The following is a 26,239-nucleotide window of genomic DNA, read 5'->3' as shown; positions in this document are numbered from 1 at the left end:
TTATGGAGGAGTAGAAGAGAATTCCAGTGGCAACCTGTAAAGCTCTAGTAAACTCTATGTCGAAGAGAGTTAATCCCTTTGGGACACAGCCTTATTTCACCTCAAGGACCAGGCCATGTTTTGCAAATCTGACCAGTGTCACTTTAAGTGGTGATAACTTTAAAACACTTTGACTTATCCAGGCCATTCTGAGATTGTTTTTTCATCACATATTGTACTTCATTACACTGGCAAAATGAAGTAAAAAAAAATAATTTTTATTTATAAAAAAATACCAAATTTACCAAAAATTTGTAAAAAATTGCACATTTCCAAGTTTCAATTTCTCTACTTCTATAATACATAGTAATACCTACAAAAATAGTTATTACTTTACATTACCCATATGACTAATTCATGTTTGGATCAATTTGGGAAAGATATTTTATTTTTGGGGGATGTTACAAGGCTTAGAAGTTTAGAAGCAAATCTTGAAATTTTTCAGAAATTTTCAAAAACCCACTTTTTAGGGACCAGTTCAGGTCTGAAGTCACTTTATGAGGCTTACATAATAGAAACCACCCAAAAATGACCCCATTCTAGAAACTACACCCCTCAAGGTATTCAAAACTGATTTTACAAACGTCGTTAACCCTTTAGGTGTTCCACAAGAGTTAATGGCAAATGGTGCTAAAATTTCAGAATTTAGATTTTTGGGCAAATTTTTCATTTTAATCCATTTTTTCCAGTAACAAAGCAAAGGTTAGCAGCCAAACAAAATGCTATATTTATTGCCCCGATTCTGTACTTTGCAGAAACACCCCATATGTGGCCGTAAACTACTGTACGGGCACACAGTAGGGTGTAGAGGGAAAGGTGCGCCGTATGGTTTTTGGAAGGCAGATTTTGCTGGACTGTTTTTTTTTGACACCATGTCCCATTTGAAGCCCCCCTGATGCACCCCTAGAGTAGAAACTCCATAAAAGTGACCCCATCTAAGAAACTAGACCCCTCAAGGTATTCAAAACTGACTTTACAAACTTTGTTAACCCTTTAGGTGTTCCACAAGATTTAATGGAAAATAGAGAATCAATTTCAAAATTTCACCTTTTTGGCACATTTTCCATTTTATTTTATTTTTTCCAGTTACAAAGCAAGGGTTAACAGCCAAACAAAACTCAATATTTATGGCTCTGATTCTGTAGTTTACAGAAACACCCCTTATGTGGTCGTAAACCGCTGTACAGGCACACAGCAGGGTGCAGAAGGAAAGGAATGCCATATGTTTTTGGAAGGCAGATTTTGCTGGACCGTTTTTTTTTGACACCATGTCCCATTTGAAGCCCCACAATGCACCCCTAGAGTAGAAACTCCAAAAAAGTGAACCCATTTTAGAAACTACGGGATAGGGTGGCAGTATTGTTGGTACTAGTTTAAGGTACATATGATTTTTGGTTGCTCTATATTACACTTTTTGTGAGGCAAGGTAACAAGAAATAGCTGTTTTGGCACCGTTTTTATTTTTTGTTATTTACAACATTATCTGACAGGTTAGATCATGTGATATTTTTATAGACCAGGTTGTCACGGATGCGGTGATACCTAATATGTATATTATTTTTTTATTTATGTAAGTTTTACACAATGATTTCATTTTTTAAACAAATAAAATCATGTTTTAGTGTCTCCATAGTCTGAAAGCCATAGTTTTTTCAGTTTTTGGGCAAATATCTTGGGTAGGGTATGATTTTTGCAGGATGAGATGACGGTTTGATTGGCACTATTTTGGGGTGCGTATGACTTTTTGATCGCTTGCTATTACACTTTTTGTGATGTAAGGTGACAAAAAATAGCTTTTTTACACCGTTTTTTTTTTTTTTTTTAACGGTATTCACCTGAGGGGTTAGGTCATGTGAATAACAGGTTATTACGGATGCGGCGATACCTAATATGTATACTTTTCTTTTATTTATGTAATTTTTACACAATAATTTCAATTTTGAAACAAAAACAAAAAAATCATGTTTTAGTGTCTCCATATTCTGAGAGCCATTGTTTTTTCAGTTTTTGGGCGATTATCTTAGGTAGGGTCTCATTTTTTGCGGGATGAGGTGACGGTTTGATTGGTACTATTTTAGCGTACATACGACTTTTTTGATCACTTTTATTACCTTTTTTGGGAAGTAAGGTGGGCAAAATTTCAATTTCATCATAGTTTTTATTTTTTTATTTTTATGGCGTTTACTGTTCGGGTAAAGTAACATGACCGTTTTATAGATCAGGTCGTTACGGACGCGGTGATATCAAACATGTGTAGGGAATTTTATTTTTTTCATTTTTAATCAGTGATAAATGTGTTTTTTGATTTTTCACTTTTATTTACTTTTTTTTTGACCCAGACCCACTTGGTTCTTGAAGATCCAGTGGGTCTGATGTCTGTATAATACAGTACAGTACACTATATAGTGTAATGCACTGTATTTTCACTTTACAAAGTCTGATTAGACTTCTGCCTTTAGCAGAAGTCTAATCAGCACATGGACACCTCTGATCAGTACCATGGACATGGTTGCCATGGTACCCATCATTCGCTGCCACAGCAGAGCAGTGGGTGAAGGGGAGGCAGGGGGGCCCCTTCCTCTCCCATTGGGGGCTGAAAAGGCACAGCAGCCCCCGATGGGAGAGGGAGGGAGCTCCCTCCCTCCCTCTTAACCTTTTCCATACAGCGGTCCCTACGGACCTCGTCATGGAAGGGGTTAAACGCATGGCATGGGGGGGGGGGGGTTAAACATTAAAATAAAGCTTATTTGAAGTTTCTGATCCCCGCGATCACAGACCGCGGGGATCAGAAACTTCCGAAACCGCAGCAAACCGCAGGTCTGAATTGACCTGCGGTTTGCTGCGATCGCCGACATGGGGGGGTCACAGGACCCCCCGGTGCATCTAGCCAAGGTGCCTGCTCAATGATTTGAGCAGGCACCGGGTTCCGATCAACGCCCACCGGGCGGTGGTGATCGGAACCATACATGACGTACCGGTACATCATGTGTCCTTAAGTACCAGGACAACATGACGTACCGGTACGTCATGTGTCCTGAAGACGTTAAGGCAGTGCTGAAAAATGCAAAACACAAACAATGCAACAGCACTCAGCAAACACAAATAATAAAGTAAATATAATTGTGCCCTACTCACTATAGAAAATGTAAAATACTAATGCTGTGTTATAAATGTGAGATTCTTGGCAAATACATTTTGTACAAAAATATTTGTGCCCGTCTGACGGGCTTCTGAATATAATTATGGCACCATGAGAGGTATAATATAATGTAGGCTCGGCAAGGATGTGGAACCTGCATTCCCTGAATGTAATGGAGGCTGGTATTTAGTGTTATGTTCCCGTCTTAATGAGATTGCCTTGATGCTGGCAGATGGGCACAAATAATTTTGTACAAAATGTACTTGCCAAGAATCTCACATTTATAATGCAGCATTAGCATTTTACATTTTCTATCGTGAGTATGGCATGATTGTATTTACATAACCACTTAAGGACCACAGGTTTATACCCCCCTAGTGACCAGGCCCTTTTTTACAAATCGGCACTCCACAACTTTAGCGGTTTATTGCTCGGTCATGCAACTTACCACCCAAATGAATTTTACCTCCTTTTCTTCTCACTAATAGAGCTTTCATTTGGTGGTATTTCATTGCTGCTGACATTTTTACATTTTTTTGTTATTAATCGAAATTTACCGATTTTTTTTGCAAAAAAATGAAATTTTTCACTTTCAGTTGTAAAATTTTGCAAAAAAAACGACATCCATATATAAATTTTGCTCTAAATTTATTGTTCTACATGTCTTTGATAAAAAAAAATGTTTGGGGAAAAAAAAAAAGATTTGGGTAAAAGTTATAGCGTTTACAAACTATGGTACAAAAATGTGAATTTCCGCTTTTTGAAGCAGCTCTGACTTTCTGAGCACCTGTCATGTTTCCTGAGGGTCTACAATGGCCAGACAGTACAAACACCCCACAAATGACCCCATTTCGGAAAGTAGACACTCTAAGGAATTCGCTGATAGGCATAGTGAGTTCATAGAAATTTTTATTTTTTGTCACAAGTTAGCGGAAAATGATGATTTTTTTTTTTTCTTACAAAGTCTCATATTCCACTAACTTGTGACAAAAAATAAAAACTTCCATGAACTCACTATGCCCATCACGAAATACCTTGAGTGTCTTCTTTCCAAAATGGGGTCACTTGTGGGGTAGTTATACTGCCCTGGCATTATAGGGGCCCAAATGCGTGAGAAGTAGTTTGAAATCAAAATCTGTAAAAAATGGCCGGTGAAATCCGAAAGGTGCTCTTTGGAATGTGGGCCCCTTTGCACACCTAGGCTGCAAAAAATGTCACACATCTGGTATTGCCGTACTCAGGAGAAGTTGAGCAATGACACCCCAAAACACATTCCCCAACTTCTCCTGAGTACGGCGATACCAGATGTGTGACACTTTTTGCAGCCTAGATGCGCAAAGGGGCCCACATTCCTTTTAGGAGGGCATTTTTAGACATTTGGATCCCAGACTTCTTCTCACACTTTAGGGCCCCTAAAATGCCAGGGCAGTATAAATACCCCACAAGTGAGCTAATTTTGGAAAGAAGACACCCCAAGGTATTCAATGAGGGGCATGGCGAGTTCATAGAATTTTAATTTTTTTTGCCACAAGTTTTCTCACAAAGTCTCCCTTTCCGCTAACTTGGGACAAAAATTTCAATCTTTAATGGACTCAATATGCCCCTCAGCGAATACCTTGGGGTGTCTACTTTCCGAAATGGGGTCACATGTGGGGTATTTATACTGCCCTGGCATTTTAGGGGCCCTAAAGCGTGAGAAGAAGTCTGGAATATAAATGTCTAAAAAATTTTACGCATTTGGATTCCATGAGGGGTATGGTGAGTTCATGTGAGATTTTATTTTTTGACACAAGTTAGTGGAATATGAGACTTTGTAAGAAAAAAATAAAAATAAAATTTCCGCTAACTTGGGCCAAAAAAATGTCTGAATGGAGCCTTACAGGGGGGTGATCAATGACAGGGGGGTGATCAGGGAGTCTATATGGGGTGATCACCCCCCTGTCATTGATCACCCCCCTGCAAGGCTCCATTCAGACGTCCGTATGTTTTTTACGGATCCACGGATACATGGATCGGATCCGCAAAACACATACGGACATCTGAATGGAGCCTTACAGGGGGATGATCAATGACAGGGTGGTGATCAATGACAGGGGGGTGATCAATGACAGGGGGGTCTATATGGGGTGATCACCCCCCTGTCATTGATCACCCCCCCTGTAAGGCTCCATTCAGACGTCCGTATGTTTTTTACGGATCCACGGATACATGGATCGGATCCGCAAAACACATACGGACATCTGAATGGAACCTTACAGGGGGGTGATCAATGACAGGGGGGTGATCAATGACAGAGGGGTGATCAATGACAGGGGGGTGATCAGGAAGTCTATATGGGGTGATCACCCCCCCCGTCATTGATCACCCCCCTGTAAGGCTCCATTCAGATGTCCGTATGTGTTTTGCGGATCCGATCCATGTATCAGTGGATCCGTAAAAATCATACGGACGTCTGAATGGAGCCTTACAGGGGGGTGATCAATGACAGGGGGGTGATCAATGACAGGGGGGTGATCAGGGAGTCTATATAGGGTGATCACCCCCGTCATTGATCACCCCCCTGTAAGGCTCCATTCAGATGTCCGTATGTGTTTTGCGGATCCGATCCATGTATCAGTGGATCCGTAAAAATCATACGGGCGTCTGAATGGAGCCTTACAGGGGGATGATCAATGACAGGGGGGGGATCAATGACAGGGGGGTGATCAGGGAGTCTATATGGGGTGATCACCCCCGTCATTGATCACCCCCCTATAAGGCTCCATTCAGACATCCGTATGTGTTTTGCGGATCCGATCCATGTATCAGTGGATCCGTAAAAATCATACGGACGTCTTAATGGAGCCTTACAAGGGGGTGATCAATGACAGGGGGGTGATCAGGGAGTCTATATGGGGTGATCAGGGGTTAATAAGGGGTTAATAAGTGACAGGGGGGGGGTTGTAGTGTAGTGGTGTTTGGTGCTACTTATTACTGAGCTGCCTGTGTCCTCTGGTGGTCGATCCAAGCAAAAGGGACCACCAGAGGACCAGGTAGCAGGTATATTAGATGCTGTTATCAAAACAGTGTCTAATATACCTGTTAGGGGTTAAAAAAGTCGCATCTCCAGCCTGCCAGCGAACGATCGCCGCTGGCAGGCTGGAGATCCACTCGCTTACCTTCCGATCCTGTGAACGCGCGCGCCTGTGTGCGCGCGTTCACAGGAAATCTCGGCTCACGCGAGATGACGCCTATTGGCGTTAGTGTGACCAGGGAGCGCTGCAGCAATGACGCCTTTCGGCGTTAGCGTGGCGGCAGGTGGTTAATTATTTGTGTTTGCAGAGTGCTGTTGCATTGTTTTTTGCTTTTGTGCTTTCAGCCATGGTGACGTGCACCTGCGCACTGGGATGTGCTGACTGACCCCCAATTTTCTTTTCTTTGCAGTGCTGGAAAATAATGGTGGCCACACAAAATATTGACACTTTAAGCACAATTTGGCCATTTTCACTTAGGGGTGTACTCACTTTTGTTGCTAGTGGTTTAGACATTATTGGCTGTGTGTTGAGTTATTTTGAGTGCACACCAAATGTACACTGTCATACAAGCTGTACACTGACTACTTTACATTGTATCAAAGTGTCATATCTTCAGTGTTGTCCCATGAAAAGATATAATAAAATATTTACAAAAATGTTAGAGATGTACTCACTTTTGTGAGGTACTGTATTTATATAGATTTTATTTAAAAGATTGCATCATTAAGCCATCCCATCTCTCATTACGGCTTATGGACATCATAGAGAAGGAATCTACCACTTTGTATCCCCTCAAGTGATCCAGGGTAGAGAATAGGCTTACATGGGCTAAGTGATAAAAGTATTTACTAAGGGTGATTAAAAAAAAAAAAAAATATATATATATATATATATATCTCAGTTCAAATCACATACAGAGTAGTAAAGGTAAATAATAATCACCTGACTTGCAACATAATGGGGGAGCTTCCATTGCCCCATAGAGATGTCGCGAACATAAAATTTTCCGTTCGCGAACGGCGAACGCAAATTTTTGCAAATGTTCGCGAACCGGGCGAACCGCCATTGACCTCAATAGGCAGGCGAATTTTAAAACCCACAGGGACTCTTTCTAGCCACTGTAGTGATGGAAAAGTTGTTTCAAGGGGACTAACACCTGGACTGTGGCATTCCGGAGGGGGATCCATGCCAAAACTCCCATGGAAAATTACATAGTTGACGCAGAGTTGGGTTTTATACATAAAGGACATAAATCACCTAACAATCCAAATTTTTTTTGAACAACGTGGTTTAAAACATCCAGTGTGTGTATACGATCAGGTATGATGTTGTATCGATCAGGTAGTGTAAGGGTTACGCCCGCTTCACAGACGTTGACAGACCAAACTCCCCTTTTAATGCACCGCAAACAACCGCAAACAGTCCATTTGCCCAACCGCAAACTCCCCATTTGCACAAGGTTGGATACCAAGCTAGCCATGTCCCGTTGATGTCATTGAAGGTTTCTTCCTCCACCCAGCCACGTACAACACCAAGGGTCCCCGAAAGGTGAATTGAATTGATTTGTCGAACGGGGAGATGGTTAAAAAAACGCTGGCTCCCTCCCCTTTGTTTGAATCCACAGTCACTGCGTCTGCGCCATGCAATTTACTCTCACACCCGATATGAGTGGTATTTTCTGTAGTTCTCTTCTCATCAGTTTAATCCCTGTTACATCCCCAATCTGGGGTCCATTTATTGAATAGATTTTTCGAACGGGGAGATGGTTAAAAAAACGCTGGCTCCCTCCCCTTTGTTTTAATCCACGGTCACTGCGTCTGCGCCGTGCAATTTACTGTCACACCCGATATGAGTGGTATTTTCTGTAGTACTATTCTCATCAGTTTAATCCCTGTTACGTCCCAAGTTGGGGCACTGCGCGTGCACAGAGCAATGTGCTGTGACACCCTATATGAGTGGTGTCTTAACTAGTACTGTTCCTATCAGTTTAATCCCTGTTACATCCCATATCAGGGATTGCCTTTTGTGAAAAAAAATTTTAGGCCGGGTACCTTCGACTGCCTTCACAGTGACAGACCAAACTCTGATACACCAAACTGAATTGATTTTAGGAACCGGGAGATGGAAAAAGCAGCTTGGTCGGTCCTCTTACTCCCAAGTTGGGGTACTGAGCGTGCACGGAGCAATGTGCTGTGACACCCTATATGAGTGGTGTCTTAACTAGTACTATTCCTATTAGTTTAATCCCTGTTACATCCCCTATCCGGGGACGTGTGTCGAATTGATTAACCATTGTCGAATTAACGAACCATTACGACATCCTGAAATAATTTAGTTCTGAGCTCTGTACTTGCTTTGTATTGGAATTGATGGGGATTTTTTAAATTGTCTGCATTATTTCTAATAAACTATCAAGAGACTTTATTAGGATTTTTTTATTTTATGTATTAAAAACCCATACAACTTAAAAAAAAAAAAGAAAAAAAAAATTATGTTTTTTCTATGAAATTTTTTCCAGCCGATCGCTTTTGGTCTGATCATAATGAAGCAACGGCCTTATCACCTGGGGTGTGGCAACATTGCCAACACACTCATAGAGGTGATGATCGCTTCATTGTGATACGCAAGCCCCTTCACGACAAGGTAACGATCACGAAGGGGAATTTGACACATGTATGTGCCTTTTTTTTTTTGTTTTGTTTTTGCAGCCACAGTGCAGCACCAGAGGCCAGAAAAATTAGGCATGTACACATGCCTGAAAAATAATGGCATTGTTGCAGCCGCTGTTGTAGCAGCGGCCGTAAAAATTGATGTTTTCCAGGCAGAAAGGTGACTAAAACATTGCGGCTTGAACCCTAGTTGGTGGCGGAGAATTCACGAAAGTCACCCGGTATGCAGACATTAAATACAGCAGCGTGGGGACCATTTTGAGGCCAAGGCATGTCATCAGGCCTTTTGTTAGTCAAATGTATCCTCCACTGTCAGTCCCTTCGGGATCCATGCCTCATTCATCTTAATGAAGGTGAGGTAATCAACACTTTTTTGACCGAGGCGACTTCTCTTGTCAGTGACAATGCCTCCTGCTGCACTGAAAGTCCTTTCTGACAGGACACTTGAAGCGGGGCAGGCCAGAAGTTCTATCGCAAACCGGGATAGCTCAGGCCACAGGTCAAGCCTGCACACCCAGTAGTCAAGGGGTTCATCGCTCCTCAGAGTGTCGATATCTGCAGTTAAGACGAGGTAGTCTGCTACCTGTCAGTCGAGTCGTTCTCTAAGGCTGGATCCCAAAGGGCTGTGGCGATGTGTCCTCCATCAACAACACGTCTGTAAAGCATCCTGTTCTTGCCGGCGTGGTCGTGGGAGGAGGAGGATTACTTTCACCTCTTCCCCTGTTAGATTCCCGTTGTGCTGTGACATCCCCCTTATAAGCTGTGTAAAGCATATTTTTTAGTTTGGTTTTGAACTGCTGCATCCTTTCCAACTTTCGGTAATTTGGTAACATTTCCGCCACTTTCTGCTTATACCGGGGGTCTAGTAGCGTGGCCACCCAGTACAGGTCGTTCTCCTTCATCCTTTTTATACGAGGGTCCCTCAACAGACATGACAGCATGAAAGACCCCATTTACACAAGGTTGGATGCCGAGCTACTCATTTCCCGTTCCTCGTCCTCACTGATGTCATTGACGGTCTGTTCTTCCTCCCAGCCACGTACAACACCACGGGTCCCAGATAGGTGATAACGAGCACCCTGGGATGCCTGCTGTGGTTGGTCTTCCTCCTCCTCAAAGCCACATTCCTCCTCTGACTCCTCTTCCTCATACTCCTCTTCCAGCGTTGCCGCAGGTCCGGCAAGCGATGATGACAAGGCTGTTTCTGGTGGTGATGGTGACCACAACTCTTCCTCTTCCTCTTCACGCTCATCTACAGCCTGATCCAGCACTCTTCGCAGGGCACGCTCCAGGAAGAAAACAAATGGGATGAGGTCGCTGATGGTGCCTTCAGTGCGACTGACTAGGTTTGTCACCTCCTCAAAAGGACGCATGAGCCTACAGGCATTGCGCATGAGCGTCCAGTAACGTGGCAAAAAAATTCCCAGCTCCGCAGAGGCTGTCCTAGCACCCCGGTCATACAAATACTCGTTGACGGCTTTTTCTTGTTGGAGCAGGCGGTCAAACATTAGGAGTGTTGAATTCCAACGTGTCGGGCTGTCACAAATCAAGCGCCTCACTGGCATGTTGTTTCGCCACTGGATATCTGAAAAGTGCGCCATGGCCGTGTAGGAACGCCTGGAATGGCCACACACCTTCCTGGCATGCTTGAGGACGTCCTGTAAGCCTGGGTACTTAGACACAAAGCGTTGTAAGATGAGATTCAACACATGTGCCATGCACGGCACATGTGACAACTTGCCCAAATTCAATGCCGCCAACAAATTGCTTCCATTGTCACACACCACTTTGCCGATCTCCAGTTGGTGCGGGGTCAGCCACTGATCCACCTGTGCGTTCAGGGCAGACAGGAGTGCTTGTCCGGTGTGGCTCTCTGCTTTAAAGCAAGTCAACCCCAAGACAGCGTGACACTGTCGTATCCGGGATGTGGAATATCCGGGATGTGGAATAGCCCCTGGGGAGCTGGGGGGATTCAGTTGATGTGCAGCCAGACACCGCATCAGAAGAGGACTCAGCCGAGGAGGTTATCAAAGAGGATGGAGTAGGAGGAGTAGAGGAGGTGGCAGTAGGCCTGCCTGCAAGTCGTGGCGGTGTCACCAACTCCGCTGCAGAGCCACGCATTCCATGCTTCTCAGCCGTCAGCAAGTTGACCCAATGCGCAGTGTAGGTGATATACCTGCCCTGACAGTGCTTTGCAGACCAGGTATCAGTGGTCAGATGGACCCTTGCCCCAACACTGTATGCCAGAGATGCCATGACTTCCTTTTCAATTTCAGAGTAAAGGTTTGGGATTGCCTTTTTTGAAAAAAAAATTCGTCCGGGTACCTTCCACTGTGGTGTCCCAATAGCGACAAATTTTTTGAAGGCCTCAGACTCCACCAGCTGGTATGGTAAAAGCTGGCGGGCTAAGAGTTCTGTCAAGCCAGCTGTCAGACGCCGGGCAAGGGGGTGACTTTGTGACATTGGCTTCTTACGCTCAAACATGTCCTTGAGAGACACCTAACTGTGGGCAGATAAGCAGGAACTGCTCAAGGCGAGAGACGTAGTAGCGGATGGTTGAGAGGGGGTAAGGAGGACAGCAGTGTTTGACGTGGCTGGAGATGCTGGACCAGGAGGAGGATGGCGGCTTTGAGTTTGTGTGCTGCTTGTACTCATGTGTTGATCCCATAGGTGTTTGTGATGTGCGATCATGTGCCTTCGCAAAGCAGTTGTACCGAGGTGGGTGTTGGACTTCCCACGACTCAGTTTCTTTTGGCACAGGTTGCAAATGGCATTGCTGTTATCAGAGGCAGACACACCAAAAAATGCCACACTGCTGAGCTTTGCAATGACGGCATTCTGGTGGTGGCAACAGCATGCGTTGATTGGCGTGCTGTCTGGCTGAACCCGGGTGCCGATACATGCTGTCTGACTGTGCCCCTAGCTCCTTGCGACGACCTCCCCCTGCTTCCAGCTCGTCTCCTCCTTCTCTCTGTCTCCCCTTCTGAACTTTCCCCCTCTTCTTCTTCTCTCCGAGCAGGCACCCACGTGGCATTCACGGACACATCGTCATCATCAACCACTTCACTTGTATCTGACACCTCAGCAAAGAAAGCAGCAGCGGGTACAACATCATCTTTATCATCATCATCACACTGTACGTCCATGTGTGTAATCCTGCCTGACTGAGATATATCCCTGTTATCTACATCCTCTGGCAATAATGGTTGCGCATCACTAATTTCATCCAACTGATGTGTAAATAACTCCTCTGAGGGACCAAGTGAAGCGGCTGTGGTGGCTGTGGTGGTAGTGGTGGTGGTGGCGGCGGGCGGGAGAGTGGTAACTTGAGAGCAGGTGACCGAACCTGAGCTGGAGGAGGATGGTGCGTCAAGGTTCTTAGCGGAAGCTGTTGAAGATTGGGTATCCTGTGTAAGCCAGTCAACTATTTTTTCTCCAAATTCTTTGGGTTCAGGGTATGTGGCCTCTGAACACTGGGCATTATTCCAGGGCCAGTGGAAATCACAGCACCACGACGGCCCCTGCGGGGTGGCCTGCCTCTGCCTGTCATTTTTTTTTAGATAAGTGGTACTATGTGTTCAAGGTACTGTGCCACCCTATATAAGTGGTGGGCAGTGGACACAGTACAGTCTGTGAGCCTGCAGCCTCTCGCTGTCTGGCAACCGCGATTATATCACAGAGAACAAATAAATTGGCTTTTTTTTATCTGCCAGGTATTTGTGAGTGTGACACCCTGTAACGGTATGAGTGGTGGCCTGGCCAGTGGACACAGTACAGTCTGTGAGCCTGCAGCCTCTCACTGTCTGGCAACTGCGATTATATCACAGAGAACAAATAAATTGGCTTTTTTTTTATCTGCCAGGTATTGTGAGTGTGATACCCTGTAACGGTATGAGTGGTGGCCTGGCCAGTGGACACAGTACAGTCTGTGAGCCTACAGCCTCTCGCTGTCTGGCAACTGCGATTATATCACAGAGAACAAATAAATTGGCTTTTTTTTATCTGCCAGGTATTGTGAGTGTGATACCCTGTAACGGTATGAGTGGTGGCCTGGCCAGTGGACACAGTACAGTCTGTGAGCCTGCAGCCTCTCACTGTCTGGCAACTGCGATTATATCACAGAGAACAAATAAATTGGCTTTTTTTTATCTGCCAGGTATTGTGAGTGTGATACCCTGTAACGGTATGAGTGGTGGCCTGGCCAGTGGACACAGTACAGTCTGTGAGCCTACAGCCTCTCGCTGTCTGGCAACTGCGATTATATCACAGAGAACAAATACATTTTTATTTTTTTTATCTGCCAGGTATTGTGAGTGTGACACCCTGTAACGGTATGAGTGGTGGCCTGGCCAGTGGACACAGTACAGTCTGTGAGCCTGCAGCCTCTCGCTGTCTGGCAACTGCGATTATATCACAGAGAACAAATAAATTTTTATTTTTTTTATCTGCCAGGTATTGTGAGTGTGACACCCTGTAACGGTATGAGTGGTGGCCTGGCCAGTGGACACAGTACAGTCTGTGAGCCTGCAGCCTCTCACTGTCTGGCAACTGCGATTATATCACAGAGAACAAATAAATTGGCTTTTTTTTATCTGCCAGGTATTGTGAGTGTGACACCCTGTAATGGTATGAGTGGTGGCCTGGCCAGTGGACACAGTACAGTCTGTGAGCCTGCAGCCTCTCACTGTCTGGCAACTGTGATTATATCACAGAGAACAAATAAATTGGCTTTTTTTTATCTGCCAGGTATTGTGAGTGTGATACCCTGTAACGGTATGAGTGGTGGCCTGGCCAGTGGACACAGTACAGTCTGTGAGCCTGCAGCCTCTCACTGTCTGGCAACTGCGATTATATCACAGAGAAAAAATAAATTGGCTTTTTTTTATCTGCATGGTACTGTCTGTGACACCCTGTATGAATGGTGTGCACACAGTACAGTCTGTGAGCCTGCAGCCTCTCACACGGGCAGGCAACTGCAATATATATATATATATATATATATATATATATATGAAGAAGAAAAAAAAAGCAGACTGATGTACCAGCCCTAAAAAGGGCTTTTTGGGGTGCTGTCAGGACGCTGTCCTTACAGCAGATGAGTCTGTGGACACAGAACACTGCCCTAGCTAACGCTTTCCCTATTAAATCAGCAGCAGCAGCACTCTCCCTCCTCTCACTAAGAATGCAGCTTCCGAATGAATCTAAAATGGATGCTGTCCTGGAGGTGGGAGGGTTTGGGAGGGAGGGTCTGCTGCTGATTGTCTGGAATGTGTCTGCTGACTGTGAGGTACAGGGTCAAAGTTTACACAATGATGACGAATAGGGGGCGGACCGAACATCGCATATGTTTGCCTGCCGCGGCGAACGCGAACAATCTATGTTCGCCGGGAACTATTCTCCAGCGAACTATTCGGGACATCACTATTGCCCCATGGTAATACAAGAGAGAGATAATGAGCTACAACATCCTACCATGTTCCCTATTGCAGCTCAGTTTATTGTTTTTGTGCACAAAAGTTTATACCTTTCAGATCCACATCCTAAGGATGTTCAGTGTTCAGTACGCATGTCCTGTGTGTTAACCACTCTGAAATGTGGCCTGGTGGTCATCCGACACAGAATAGGAGCCAATTGCTGGATTTTATGAATCTAGATCTATGGTGATCTGCTTATCATCAGGTTGGATTCAGTATTAAAAAAAGGTTGTCTTCATGAAATGTTTTATTGGTACAATATTTGTGACTACAAAAAGGCCCCCCAAACTACCATCCAGTAAGCAGGAGAATATAATTCTCATTCTTTAATATGTGGGCAAAATAAAACTTCCATCTATCATTCTCGAGTTCTTGATACCTGAGCAAAATGTTCTCTTTGCACCAGTCTGAAATCTCTCATTGGCCTTAAATCCACTACTTATCAAGTTTTACTTATGATACTTTCCAAATTGCTATGCTATCTGCATAGTTTATTAATTGGAAGCGGGTTTATCACCAGAGACTTTAAAAGGCCGTCCTTCTATGTAATTACACTAGAATTATTTATCGCTGAGATATGAAACTTTAGACATAGACAAATTAGCACAATAAGAAACTGCAGTATGATGTTTATCAGAATATGAACACGAACAGCTAATGAGCTGAATGTTTGATAACCAGGGGGACCAGGTAGGAAGTTAGAGAATCTGTAAAGCATTAGAAGTATGAGTGCTCAGTAATTTCTACTAAATAAAGAAAAGAAAATAAGTTATGGCTACAGTTTATTCAGAAATAAAAAGTATGTAAATAGATAATATATAGATGATAAATAACATATATATATATATATATATATATATATAGCAGATGGATAATAGATAGATAACAGACAGATATTACAGATAGATATTGCACTGTTGTGCTCCTTTTTGCAGTCACTTATGCCCTGCTACCCACCTAGCTGATTCCCTCAGTCATCCCGAGGTCTGGGTCTTCTCGTCCTCCTCTTCTAGCCAGCAACGGCCTTGGCCACTGTTGCCACTTGTGTCATCTGTCCTATAGGATGTGCACGCATGTTCCTGGCCTCTAAAAGGGCCAGCACTTTCAAACCCTAATCCTTCCCATCTAAGGCTGGCCACCTGGGTATGTGAGGCACCTTCCCCAGTGGGAGGGTGCCTGAGCTTGGGTTTCTAGTTAACCAGTGAAGGTGTCTAATTCTGTCAGATTGCCAGTGTACCGACTTTGATTCTCCGTTACCTTCCTTTACCTTAGCTTGTTTCTAGTATTGACCCATTACCACCTGCCCTGACCTTGGATTTGTATCTTGACTACATTTGAACTCTGCCTGCCTTGACCTCAGCTTTTCTCCTAACTACATAGAATTCCCGACCCCTCATTGCTTTGCGCCACTGACCCTGATTCCCATGGGTCATCCTCCAACTACACCAGGATTATCTCAAAAGTGTAGCGGCCTAGTGGCTCCCCTCCAGCGAATATCAGATCCCTGTATAGGCATTAAAGGGTGAAAACAGGAGACTTTCAGGATAATGGAGGTAGACCAAACCCAAAGCTGGCTAGTTTTTATATTGGGTCCACACCCACTGCCCGTTACAATAGATAACGTAGAGATAGAAGATACATTTTAAAAGACAAACCCATTTTATGACCCTTTTCATTACTTGACGCCTGTGAAACAACATACTTGCGTCACACATAGGACTATTTCTGGATAGTGCTGGTAAGCTGTATCAGCACTTGGGAGACTTGTCAACTATTCTGACTGTCCAGGTGATCTCTCCCTTTTTTCGAGAATGTTCTTTGGGAATTGGCCATAGTCAGATAGATAGATAGATAATATATATCAGATAGATAGATAGATAGATAGATAGATAGATAGATAGATTTGAAATACATATGAGATATATAAATATGAGACAGAGAGATAGATAGATAGATAGATAGATAGATTGACAGATATAGATATAGATATATTTGATATCTGATATTTGATTTTTGATGTTTCTCCCTTAGGAAACTTCATTGCCCCAGAAATTATATCCACATGAACCTCTTTGTGTCTTTCATTATACGGGGAGCTTCCGTGTTCATTAAAGATGCCATTCTTTTTGCTGATGAGAATATTGATCACTGCACCATGTCTACGGTGAGAATATCCATGTGTGATGGTTAGAGTTAGGTCTACATACAGAGATATAGCATTGTCATTCCATCCTGATGGACTTTGTAAAGTATTTATTTAATTCACTTGGGGTACACTTACACCAACAGATTATTTGTCCAATTTCTGTCCAATCAGTCAAATAGTTGGTGAGTATAACAAAAGATCTGTGTGTAATAGGCCATCTGACCAAAGATTGTTCAGAAAATCTGTCAGATAATCTGTTGGTGTAATACAGCTCTAAATCTACTCAGTTAAAGTTAACATCCTCATATATTTGGAGAGCTGCTTCAAAGAGTACTGTATGTTCCACTCTGCAGGGCCTGGCGAGCCTGATAGCCCACTGATTGCAGTCAGAGCTGCATAATGCTTCAGTTTCCCTATGGCAGAACTACAATAAAATTGAATATTTGCTACTATAGATTAAAGGGGCTTTCTGAGGTTTTTAAAAACTTGGCTTCGAGCATGGGGCTGTATAAACTCAAGGAACCCCCCCCATCTTACTCATCTTTTATATGTCGCGCTGTTCCAACACTGCTCTATGGAACAGAGAAGCTGGCACCTCTACATAACTTTGACAATCCACCGCCAGTGCAGGGGCTTTATTAACATCTAAAACATCGGTTTTAATAAATGACCCCCACAATCTTTGGGCAGTAGTGATTCTGCTTTTGCTAGAAAACAGATAAGTTTTTCTAATTCTGGAAAACTCCTTGAACTCTGTAAAGATCAGGACTTACTTCATACAGAATTCAGTGTCATGTTCCCTCTCATTCCAGGTAAGCTGTAAGGCAGCAGTGGTTTTCTTCCAGTACTCTATCCTTGCGAATTTCTCTTGGCTCCTGGTGGAGGGAATGTATCTACACACTCTGCTCACCCTCACATTTACCTCACAGAAGCGGTATTTTTGGTGGTATATCGTCATTGGCTGGGGTGAGTAACACCTCAAGTACAGGGTTAGATTATAGGATGTGTAATAAGGGCAGTTGCCCAGAGACTGCCACCATCTAGGGTCCTCCATCTACCAGTTTGGACCAACTATGGAGATGCTATATTAGACATTTTGGAGTCCAACTACTATGTAGATGTTTACAATATGGATTTTGGGGTCCAATTATAGTGAAGTATAGTCAATGTTTAGAGGGTCTTCTTTAGCATTTGCTTGTCTTCCACAGGTCTCCCAGCACTTACCATTGCAGTATGGATAAAGACAAGAATCAGCTTTGATAATACTGGGTAACACTCATTTTCAATTTTGCACTATAGTTCCCACAAAAACTCACAAACCCAGCCACAGTTACGAAAGCCAAAATTGACCCTGTGAGAACCATCCTTCTTTTATATTTTATCATCTTGACACATGTTCTACTTAATGCATTATACCAGTAGCATACATAAAAGGAGCGGGATAGCATAGCATAGGTCAAATGGGCCTCCATTATGGCTGGACCTTTCCACTTGTGCCAACTCATACACTAAAACTATACCTAAGGACGTTCCTTTTGGCCTGCGTCACTTTTTTTTTTCTATGGACAACATAGAGCCCTAATAATTAGCTGGTCTAGGGCAGAGATTATTTTCAGAATCTCTGGTGGTAGAGACCACTGAAGGGATTACTATTTGGATCCCTGGTTGTGTAAGGCAGTGAAGGGGTTAAGATTAGCATCCCTGGTTGAAGGGGTTAATATTTGATACCTGGGGTCCAGCAGATTACTTATCTCTCCAGCATTGCCCTGGATGTAGCAGGATGTTGAGCACTTGTAGTTCAGTGTTTGGTTCTCTACCTGCACTGACCATAGAGATGATTGCAGGAGAGGGTAGAGAGTAGGCTTCTATGATCCGAAGCTCGATTAGTTCAAAAACCTCGTTGGAAATGCTGTATCTATACAGCATTAAAATGTATTGGCTATGGGGAGGAAAACTTCTTGTCTCGGCAGAAGTTGGCGAGACTTAGGAATTCCGAAGTTATTCACAGAACTGCTTATTTAAAAACATTTTAAAATAGGAATCCGAAATCGGGTTAGGTACCAACTTGCCAGCTGGTGTCAAACATGACTTCGGATTCCTATTTTAAATGTTTTTAAATAAGCAGATAGGAATACCGAAATCTCGCGCAACTTTGGCGGAGACAAAGGTTTCCTCCTCGGAGCCCATACATTTTAATGCTGTACAGAAACAGCATTTCAAGCTTAAACATGACTTTCCATCAGCAGCCATCTTATGGACAGGACCTCTATCCAGACAGTACAGAAGATTTGCCTAAAAAGGAGGCATAGCTTATGAAATATAGAAAACATACACATGGTAACATACACATTGCTTACAACTAACAAGAAAGTGGCTAACCCCTTTAGGCCTCATGCACACGACCGTTGTTGTGTTCCGTGTCCGTTGTTCCATTTTCCGTGATTTTCTGCGGACCCATTGACTTTCAATGGGTCTGTTGAAAATTCGGATAATGCACCGTTTGTCATCCGCGTCCAAGATCCGTGTTTCCAGTCCGTCAAAAAAATATGACCTGTCCTATTTTTTTCACGGACAACGGTTCGCGGACCCATTCAAGTCAATGGGTCAGTGAAAAAACACGGAGGCACACAAGTTTGTCATCCGCGTCCGTGATCCGTGTCCGTTTTTTCCCTATCATTTGCAATGCAAACTTGACTTAGATAATTTTTTCACTTTTCATGTCTGGTGATCCTCCAAAAATCAAGGAAGACACACGGAAATGGATCACGGAACAAAGGAACCCCGTTTTGCGGACCGTGAAAAAATACTGTTGTGTGCATGAGGCCTTAAGGAGGGAGTTATGGATGTCTATGTGGAAGAAGACTTTCCATGCACAGTTGTAGGGATCAGAAATTCACCAGAAATTTGCTTAAGGGGTTCCCCATGAATTAAAAAAAACCTTAAATATTACTTTATTATAAAACATATTCCCAATTAACTTTCATTAGTTATAATGGCTTGTTTTGTCTGGGGAACAATCATCAGGGGCAATAAAATGGCCGCTGTCCTATTAAGTTACAAGTTGCTTCAGAACACTGAGCTAAAGAGCTGCCTCATCCTCCTCTCCTACTTGGCAGGGATTATGATCCTGAATGCAGTTTAATATGATATCTAGCTGAATCTCTGTAGGAATGGAGTTCGTGAGGAGACATGAAGTACAGAGAGGATGGACAGGACAGACTGTGGTAATGAAGACTGCATACAAGTGCTGCCTTCATTATCCATATCCCCACCTCCTCTCTGTACTTCATGTCTCCTTATGAACTCCATATCTACAGAGATTCAGCTAAATATCATATTAAACTGCATTCAGGATCCTAATTCCTGACAAGCAGAGCAGAGAGAAGGATGAGGCAGCTCTTTATCTGTTAGGAAGTAACTTGTCCTCCTGTATGATTAGGACAGTTTTTGTGTGTACTAATAGGTAGAGATGTTGAGAACCGGCAAACCGGGCGAACCGCCATAGACTTCAATAGGCAGGCGAATTTTAAAACCCACAGGGACTCTTTCTAGCCACAGTAGTGATGGAAAAGTTGTTTCAAGGGACTAACACCTGGACTGTGGCATGCCGGAGAGGGATCCATGGCAAAACTCCCATGGAAAATTGCATAGTTGACGCAGTTTTAATCCATAAAGGGCATAAATCACCTAACAATCCAAAATTTTTTTAAACAACGTGGTTTAAAACATCCAGTGTGTGTATACGATCAGGTATGATGTTGTATCGATCAGGTAGTGTAAGGGTTACGCCCGCTTCACAGACATTGACAGACCAAACTCCCCTTTTAATGCACCGCAAACAACCGCAAACAGTCCATTTGCCCAACCGCAAACTCCCCATTTGCACAAGGTTGGATAACAAGCTAGCCATGTCCCGTTGATGTCATTGAAGGTTTCTTCCTCCACCCAGCCACGTACAACACCGAGGGTCCCCGAAAGGTGAATTGAATTGATTTTTCGAATGGGGAGATGGTTAAAAAAACGCTGGCTCCCTCCCCTTTGTTTGAATCCACGCCACGGTCACTGCGTCTGCGCCGTGCAATTTACTCTCACACCCTATATGAGTGGTATTTTCTGTAGTTCTCTCTTCTCATCAGTTTAATCCCTGTTACGTCCCCAATCTGGGGTCCATTTATAAAATTGATTTTTTTTTTATCTGCAAGGTATTTGTGAGTGAGTGACACCCTGTAGCGGTATGAGTGGTGGGCTAGCCAGTGGCCACAGTACAGTCTGTGGGCCAGAGACACACTGGCTTGCAACTGGGATTATATCACAGAAAATTATTAAATATAATTTTTTTTATCTGCAAGGTATTTGTGAGTGAGTGACACCCTGTAACGGTATGAGTGGTGGGCTAGCCAGTGGCCACAGTACAGTCCGTGGGCCAGAAACACACTGGCTTGCAACTGGGATTATATCACAGAAAAATATTAAATTGAATTTTTTTTATCTAAAAGGTATTTGTGAGTGTGTGACACCCTGTAACGGTATGAGTGGTGGGCTAGCCAGTGGCCACAGTACAGTCTATGGGCCAGACACACACTGGCTTGCAACTGGGATTATATCACAGAAAAATATTAAATTAATTTTTTTTTTATCTAAAAGGTATGTGTGAGTGACACCCTGTATGAATGGTGTGCACACAGTACTGTCTGTGACTGAGCCTGCAGCCTCTCACACAACACGGGCAGGCAACTGCAATATATATATATAAATATAAAAAATAAAAAAAAAGCAGACTGATGTACCAGCCCTGAAAATGGCTTTTTGGGGTGCTGTCAGGACGCTGTCCTTACAGCAGATGAGTCTGTGGACACAGAACACTGCCCTAGCTAACGCTTTCCCTATTAGATCAGCAGCAGCAGCACTCTCCCTCCTCTCACTAAGAATGCAGATTCCGAATGAATCTAAAATGGATGCTGTCCAGGAGGTGGGAGGGTCTGGGAGGTAGGGTCTGCTGCTGATTGGCTGGAATGTGTCTGCTGACTGTGAGGTACAGGGTCAAAGTTTACTCAATGATGATGTATAGGGGGCGGACCGAACATCGCATATGGTCGCCCGCCGCGGCGAACGCGAACAAGCTATGTTCGCCGGGAACTATTCGCCGGCGAACTATTCGGGACATCTCTACTAATAGGATGGCAGCCATTTTATTTCTCCTAATGATTGTTCCCTAAACAAAACGAGCCATTATAACTAATGAAAGGTATTTGGAAATATATTTATAATAAGGCAATATTTAAGTATTTTCATTTTCTTAATTTCCAGAGAACCCCTTTAAATGACCACTCATGTGATGAGAGAGACAGCTCATCTTATTGATTTGACTGAGAAGGGAATAGAGCAGCCTGCAATGTATGCGAAAAAATGCAGACTGCAGAGTAAAAACAGGTAGAATTTTTTTTTTAAACCTATTAGAAAAATGTTTTTAAAGCCTAGATTACCTACATTGTTATAAATAAAATCTACAAAAATGTCCACAGCCTTTAAAGCCAATGCAAGGCACAATTTACCTGCTGTTTCAGGAGTCTGGTCATTTACATTTTTCTGGGAGTCTCCTGGATATTCTGAGAGAGTTGGCCAAGTATGTGTGAGTTTGAAATAAACAGATATATTGCTTTAAATGTAAAAAAAATATAATTGTGCCATCTTCTGGTAGTAGTAGTTCTGGTTGTGTCTCACTCGTATCACTGTGTGCTTCATGTTGTCATTCAGGTGCTGGGATGATTATGAAAACATTTACTGGTGGATAATCAAGACCCCAATACTAGTTGCAATATTTGTAAGTATACTCTGGTGAAACAAGTTTTTTATATAATAGTTGGTAATTACTGCAGTGGCAACAGTGCTTTACTAATATTTACTTATTATCAAAATCACTCTCTTTGTGAGCACTCTCATAATCTGTTAACAGGGACGCGTTCCTATGAGACCTGCAGTACCTCTAATGACCACAAGGTGGTGAGGGGCAAATACTTGGTTTTTCATGTTCTTTACCACACAGAAAAGCTGCATGTATGCATTTTATGTTATAATAATAATAATAATAATAATCTTTATTCAATATTCCGCAGCGCCTTACAATTTAGAGGGTTCATGTACAAAACAAAAGACATCACAAAATTACTGGCTAATATACAACTGAAACACTAAGATTTATTCAAGAGGTTATTATTATTTTTTTGAGGGGGGTGTCTGCAACATGGACAGATATAGAAAGTATACTGTATCTGTCACATCACCTCAGCACTTTCTTTGATTAATATAAATCCCAAGAGTCTCATTTTTCATGGAGATTTGCCCCAGGCTGTGAGCTATACTCATTACTACTGAAATCCTAGTAGGAGCTAGCTACTTCCACTCTGATGTTACCATTAAACTACACCTCCTAGCATTTCACAAACACATGGCTGCTTTCTTACTAATAAAATCTAAGTAGAAGAAGTTAGCTACTTCCAGCCTGAGAAGGGTAAAAACATAAATGTTACCCTATGGGCCACAGCTTAAAGTAGAGATGAATTATCACTGTTCACATCATGTGTAACGGGGTGCCGAAGGCGCACTCGGTCTCCCATCAGCCGCAGACCTGCTGCTTAGCTTCGGGAGCGAGGATCTGTGTTTGACCTTGTTCCTAGGTCAGCTGGGAGGCTCCCTGCTCCTAGGTCTGCCTTGAGCGCCGAGCTGATCACTCGGTGCTCGACTGGTCAGTCTGTCGGTCATGTGATGCTGGCCACGTCACACGACCCTCACTCCCCACTATAAATACAGGCAGCCTGCTGGCCACAGGTTGCCTGTTAATTTTAGGTATCTGGTGATTGTTTTGTTCCTGCATACTTACCTGATCCTGTGTTCCCTGACGATTCTCTGCCTGCTCCTCCTGTAATGCGCAACTCTCCTGGTATCCTGACCCCGGCTTCCACCTGACGATTCTTTACAGACTCCTGTTGTACTTCGTTTCTCTCCTGGTATTTGACCTCGGCTTTTCCTGACTATTCTCTGCTCATTCCTTAGTACTGCGTAGCTCTCTAGGTATTGACCCGGTCCGTTCACGTTCCATTATTTGTCTTGTCTGTCTTCCCAGCATGTATCCTAAGTTAGGGACTGCCGTCTAGTTGTCCCCTGTCATTAGGACTTGCGAGGCAAGTAGGCAGGGCCAGGGGTGAGGGTGGAGCGCAGTGGTCACTATCCCCCCCCCTGTGTGTAGTGTACGTTACCGTCACAGATTAACAGGCCGTAACCTAACCACTGTATCATGAATCCTCTGGTGACCCTGACTGACCATGTCTCTAACCTGACGCAGATTGTGCAGGAGCTAGGGGAGAAATTCTGTTCTTTTGAGCTAGGACAAGGTACTTCCATCCCTCAGGCCTCCAGTCCACATTTAGAGCCCCAGATTAAGCTTCCTGAGCCCTTTTCTGGAGATCGGAAGAAGTTTCTTTCCTTTAAAGAAAATTGTAAACTTTTTTCCGTTTGCGCCCCGTATCCTCTGGCCCCGAGAGTCAACGCGTGGGCATTATCATTTCCCGGTTACAGGGTTATCCCCAGGACTGGGCATTTTCTTTACCTGCTGACGCCAGTTGTTTAACATCAGTGGAGGTTTTTTTTCAGGCGCTATGATGAACCAGACAGGACACTGGTAGCCGAGACTGCTCTAAAAGTTCTGGTTCAGGGCGATCTACCTGCGGAGGAGTATTGAACCCAATTCAGAAGGTGGTGTGTTCCCTCAGGATGGAATGAACCAGCACTTAAGAGTCAGTTAAGGTCAGGTCTGTCTGATAACTTAAAGGATCTTCTAGTGAGTTATCAGCTTCCAGAGACTCTAGAGGAGATGATGACCCTTGTAGTCCGACTTGACCGACGGGTTAGAGAGAGACGACAGGAACGACAGTACTCTTCTCAGATGGTGGTCCAGCCTGAGGTCTATCCCAGAAATAACGCTGAGGTCTCTACCGAAGAACCCATGCAGGTCGGCATGACTCAAGGGAATCTGCGCCGCAGACGTGGAGTGTGTTTTTACTGCGGAGATCCTGACCATTGGATCAACCAGTGTCCAAAGAAGGCCTTCTCCGTTAAGTCTCCCAAGGCAAGGCAACCTAAAGACCAGGTACACCCTGATATTACTAAATGTAAGCTTTTGGTACCTATAACAATATCTCTGGGGGTTAATAAATGGCCGGGTAAGGCCTTTATTGACTCTGGTTCAGCTGCCAGCTTTATTGACTCTGAGTACGCCATTAGACTGGGTATTCAAATTTTTACTCTTCCTACACCTATCCATGTCATGGCTATTGACGCCACTCCCCTGGTAGGTGGTATGGTGAGGTCATGTACCTCAGAGATTTCTTTAACCGTTGGGGTGTGCCACCCTGAGAAATGTTCCCTCTTAGTCCTGGAGAACTTTCCGGTCGAGGTGGTACTAGGGTTGCCTTGGCTCCGATTACACAACCCCACTATTGATTGGTCCAGGGGGAAGTTAGTGAAATGGGGACCTAAGTGTGACTCGTGCTTGTCTGTGGTACAAGCTGGGGTCTCAGTAGAATCTGATATATTACCCACGGTCATAAGGGAATATTCTGATATATATTTATAATCTCTCTCAGCCCGAACGCAAGGCCATGGAGGATTATATTAAGGAAAGCCTCGGTAAGGGGCACATTAGACCTTCTGTCTCTCCTATGGGAGCAGGGTTTTTCTTCGTTAAGAAGAAGGATGGTGGTCTTAGGCCTTGTATCGATTACCGGAAATTGAATAAAATCACTATCCAGAATAGATACTCTCTCCCATTGATTCTGGATTTATTTAACCAGGTTCTGGGGGGCAACTTGGTTTTCTAAGATTGACCTGAAAGGGGCATATAATCTAATCCGAATCAAGGAGGGAGACGAATGGAAGACGGCGTTCAATACTCCGGCAGGGCACTTTGAATATCAGGTTATGCCTTTTGGACTCAGCAATGCCCCAGCTGTGTTCCAAAACTTTATGAATAATATTCTTAGAAAGTTTTTAGGTAAATTTGTCATTGTCTATCTTGACGACATTTTGATATTTTCTCCTGATTTCAAATCTCATGTGTCTCATGTTAGACAAGTATTAGAGGTGTTGGGGGAGAATCAGTTGTCTGCTAAACAAGAGAAATGTGTCTTTGGTGTACAGGAGATACTGTTTCTAGGGCATGTCCTGACCCCTCACGCCTTCAAGATGGATCCTGGTAAGGTACTAGCTATTAAGGAATGGGTAAGGCCTTCATCCTTAAAGGCCTTACAACGGTTCTTAGGTTTTGCCAATTACTCCGTAAATTTATTAAGAATTTTTCAGTAATTGCTAAACCGTTGACCGACCTTACTAAGAAAGGGGCGGATTTGGAGAACTGGTCTACTGAGGCCATTACTTCGTTTGAAACACTAAAAAAGGCATTCAGTAGCGCTCCCATTCTGATCCAGCCAGATCAGGAGAGACCTTTTATTGTGGAGGTGGATGCGTCTGAGGACGGCGCAGGAGCAGTCCTTTCACAAGGTCCTGCTAGTCTAACTAACCTAAGACCGTGTGCATTCTTTTCCAGAAAATTTTCTTCAACCGAGAGAAACTACGACATAGGGAATCAGGAGTTGCTGGCCATTAAGTGGGCATTTGAGGAGTGGAGGCATTTTCTGGAGGGGGCAAGGCATTGTGTAACTGTTGTCACTGACCATCAGAACCTTATGTTTCTTGAATCTGCTAAG

General features: G+C 43.6%; 1 protein-coding gene across 1 annotated transcript in view; it reads left to right on the top strand.

Moving 5' to 3' along the window:
- LOC121005662 (vasoactive intestinal polypeptide receptor 1-like) overlaps nt 1-26,239 on the top strand; it is a 170,164-nt gene that overhangs the window by 95,592 nt on the left and 48,333 nt on the right. The window contains exons 9-12 of the mRNA XM_040438437.1: nt 16,367-16,499; nt 17,294-17,447; nt 17,690-17,750; nt 22,236-22,302. Of these exons, the coding sequence (XP_040294371.1) occupies nt 16,367-16,499; nt 17,294-17,447; nt 17,690-17,750; nt 22,236-22,302 (415 nt within the window). The remainder of the gene's footprint in view (nt 1-16,366; nt 16,500-17,293; nt 17,448-17,689; nt 17,751-22,235; nt 22,303-26,239) is intronic.

The sequence above is a fragment of the Bufo bufo genome, chromosome 6, assembly GCF_905171765.1.
Source record: "Bufo bufo chromosome 6, aBufBuf1.1, whole genome shotgun sequence".
In the NCBI taxonomy this organism is placed as follows: Eukaryota; Metazoa; Chordata; class Amphibia; order Anura; family Bufonidae; genus Bufo; species Bufo bufo.
Note: the sequence above shows the minus strand (reverse complement) of the source record. Positions and strands in the feature narration are given on the sequence as shown.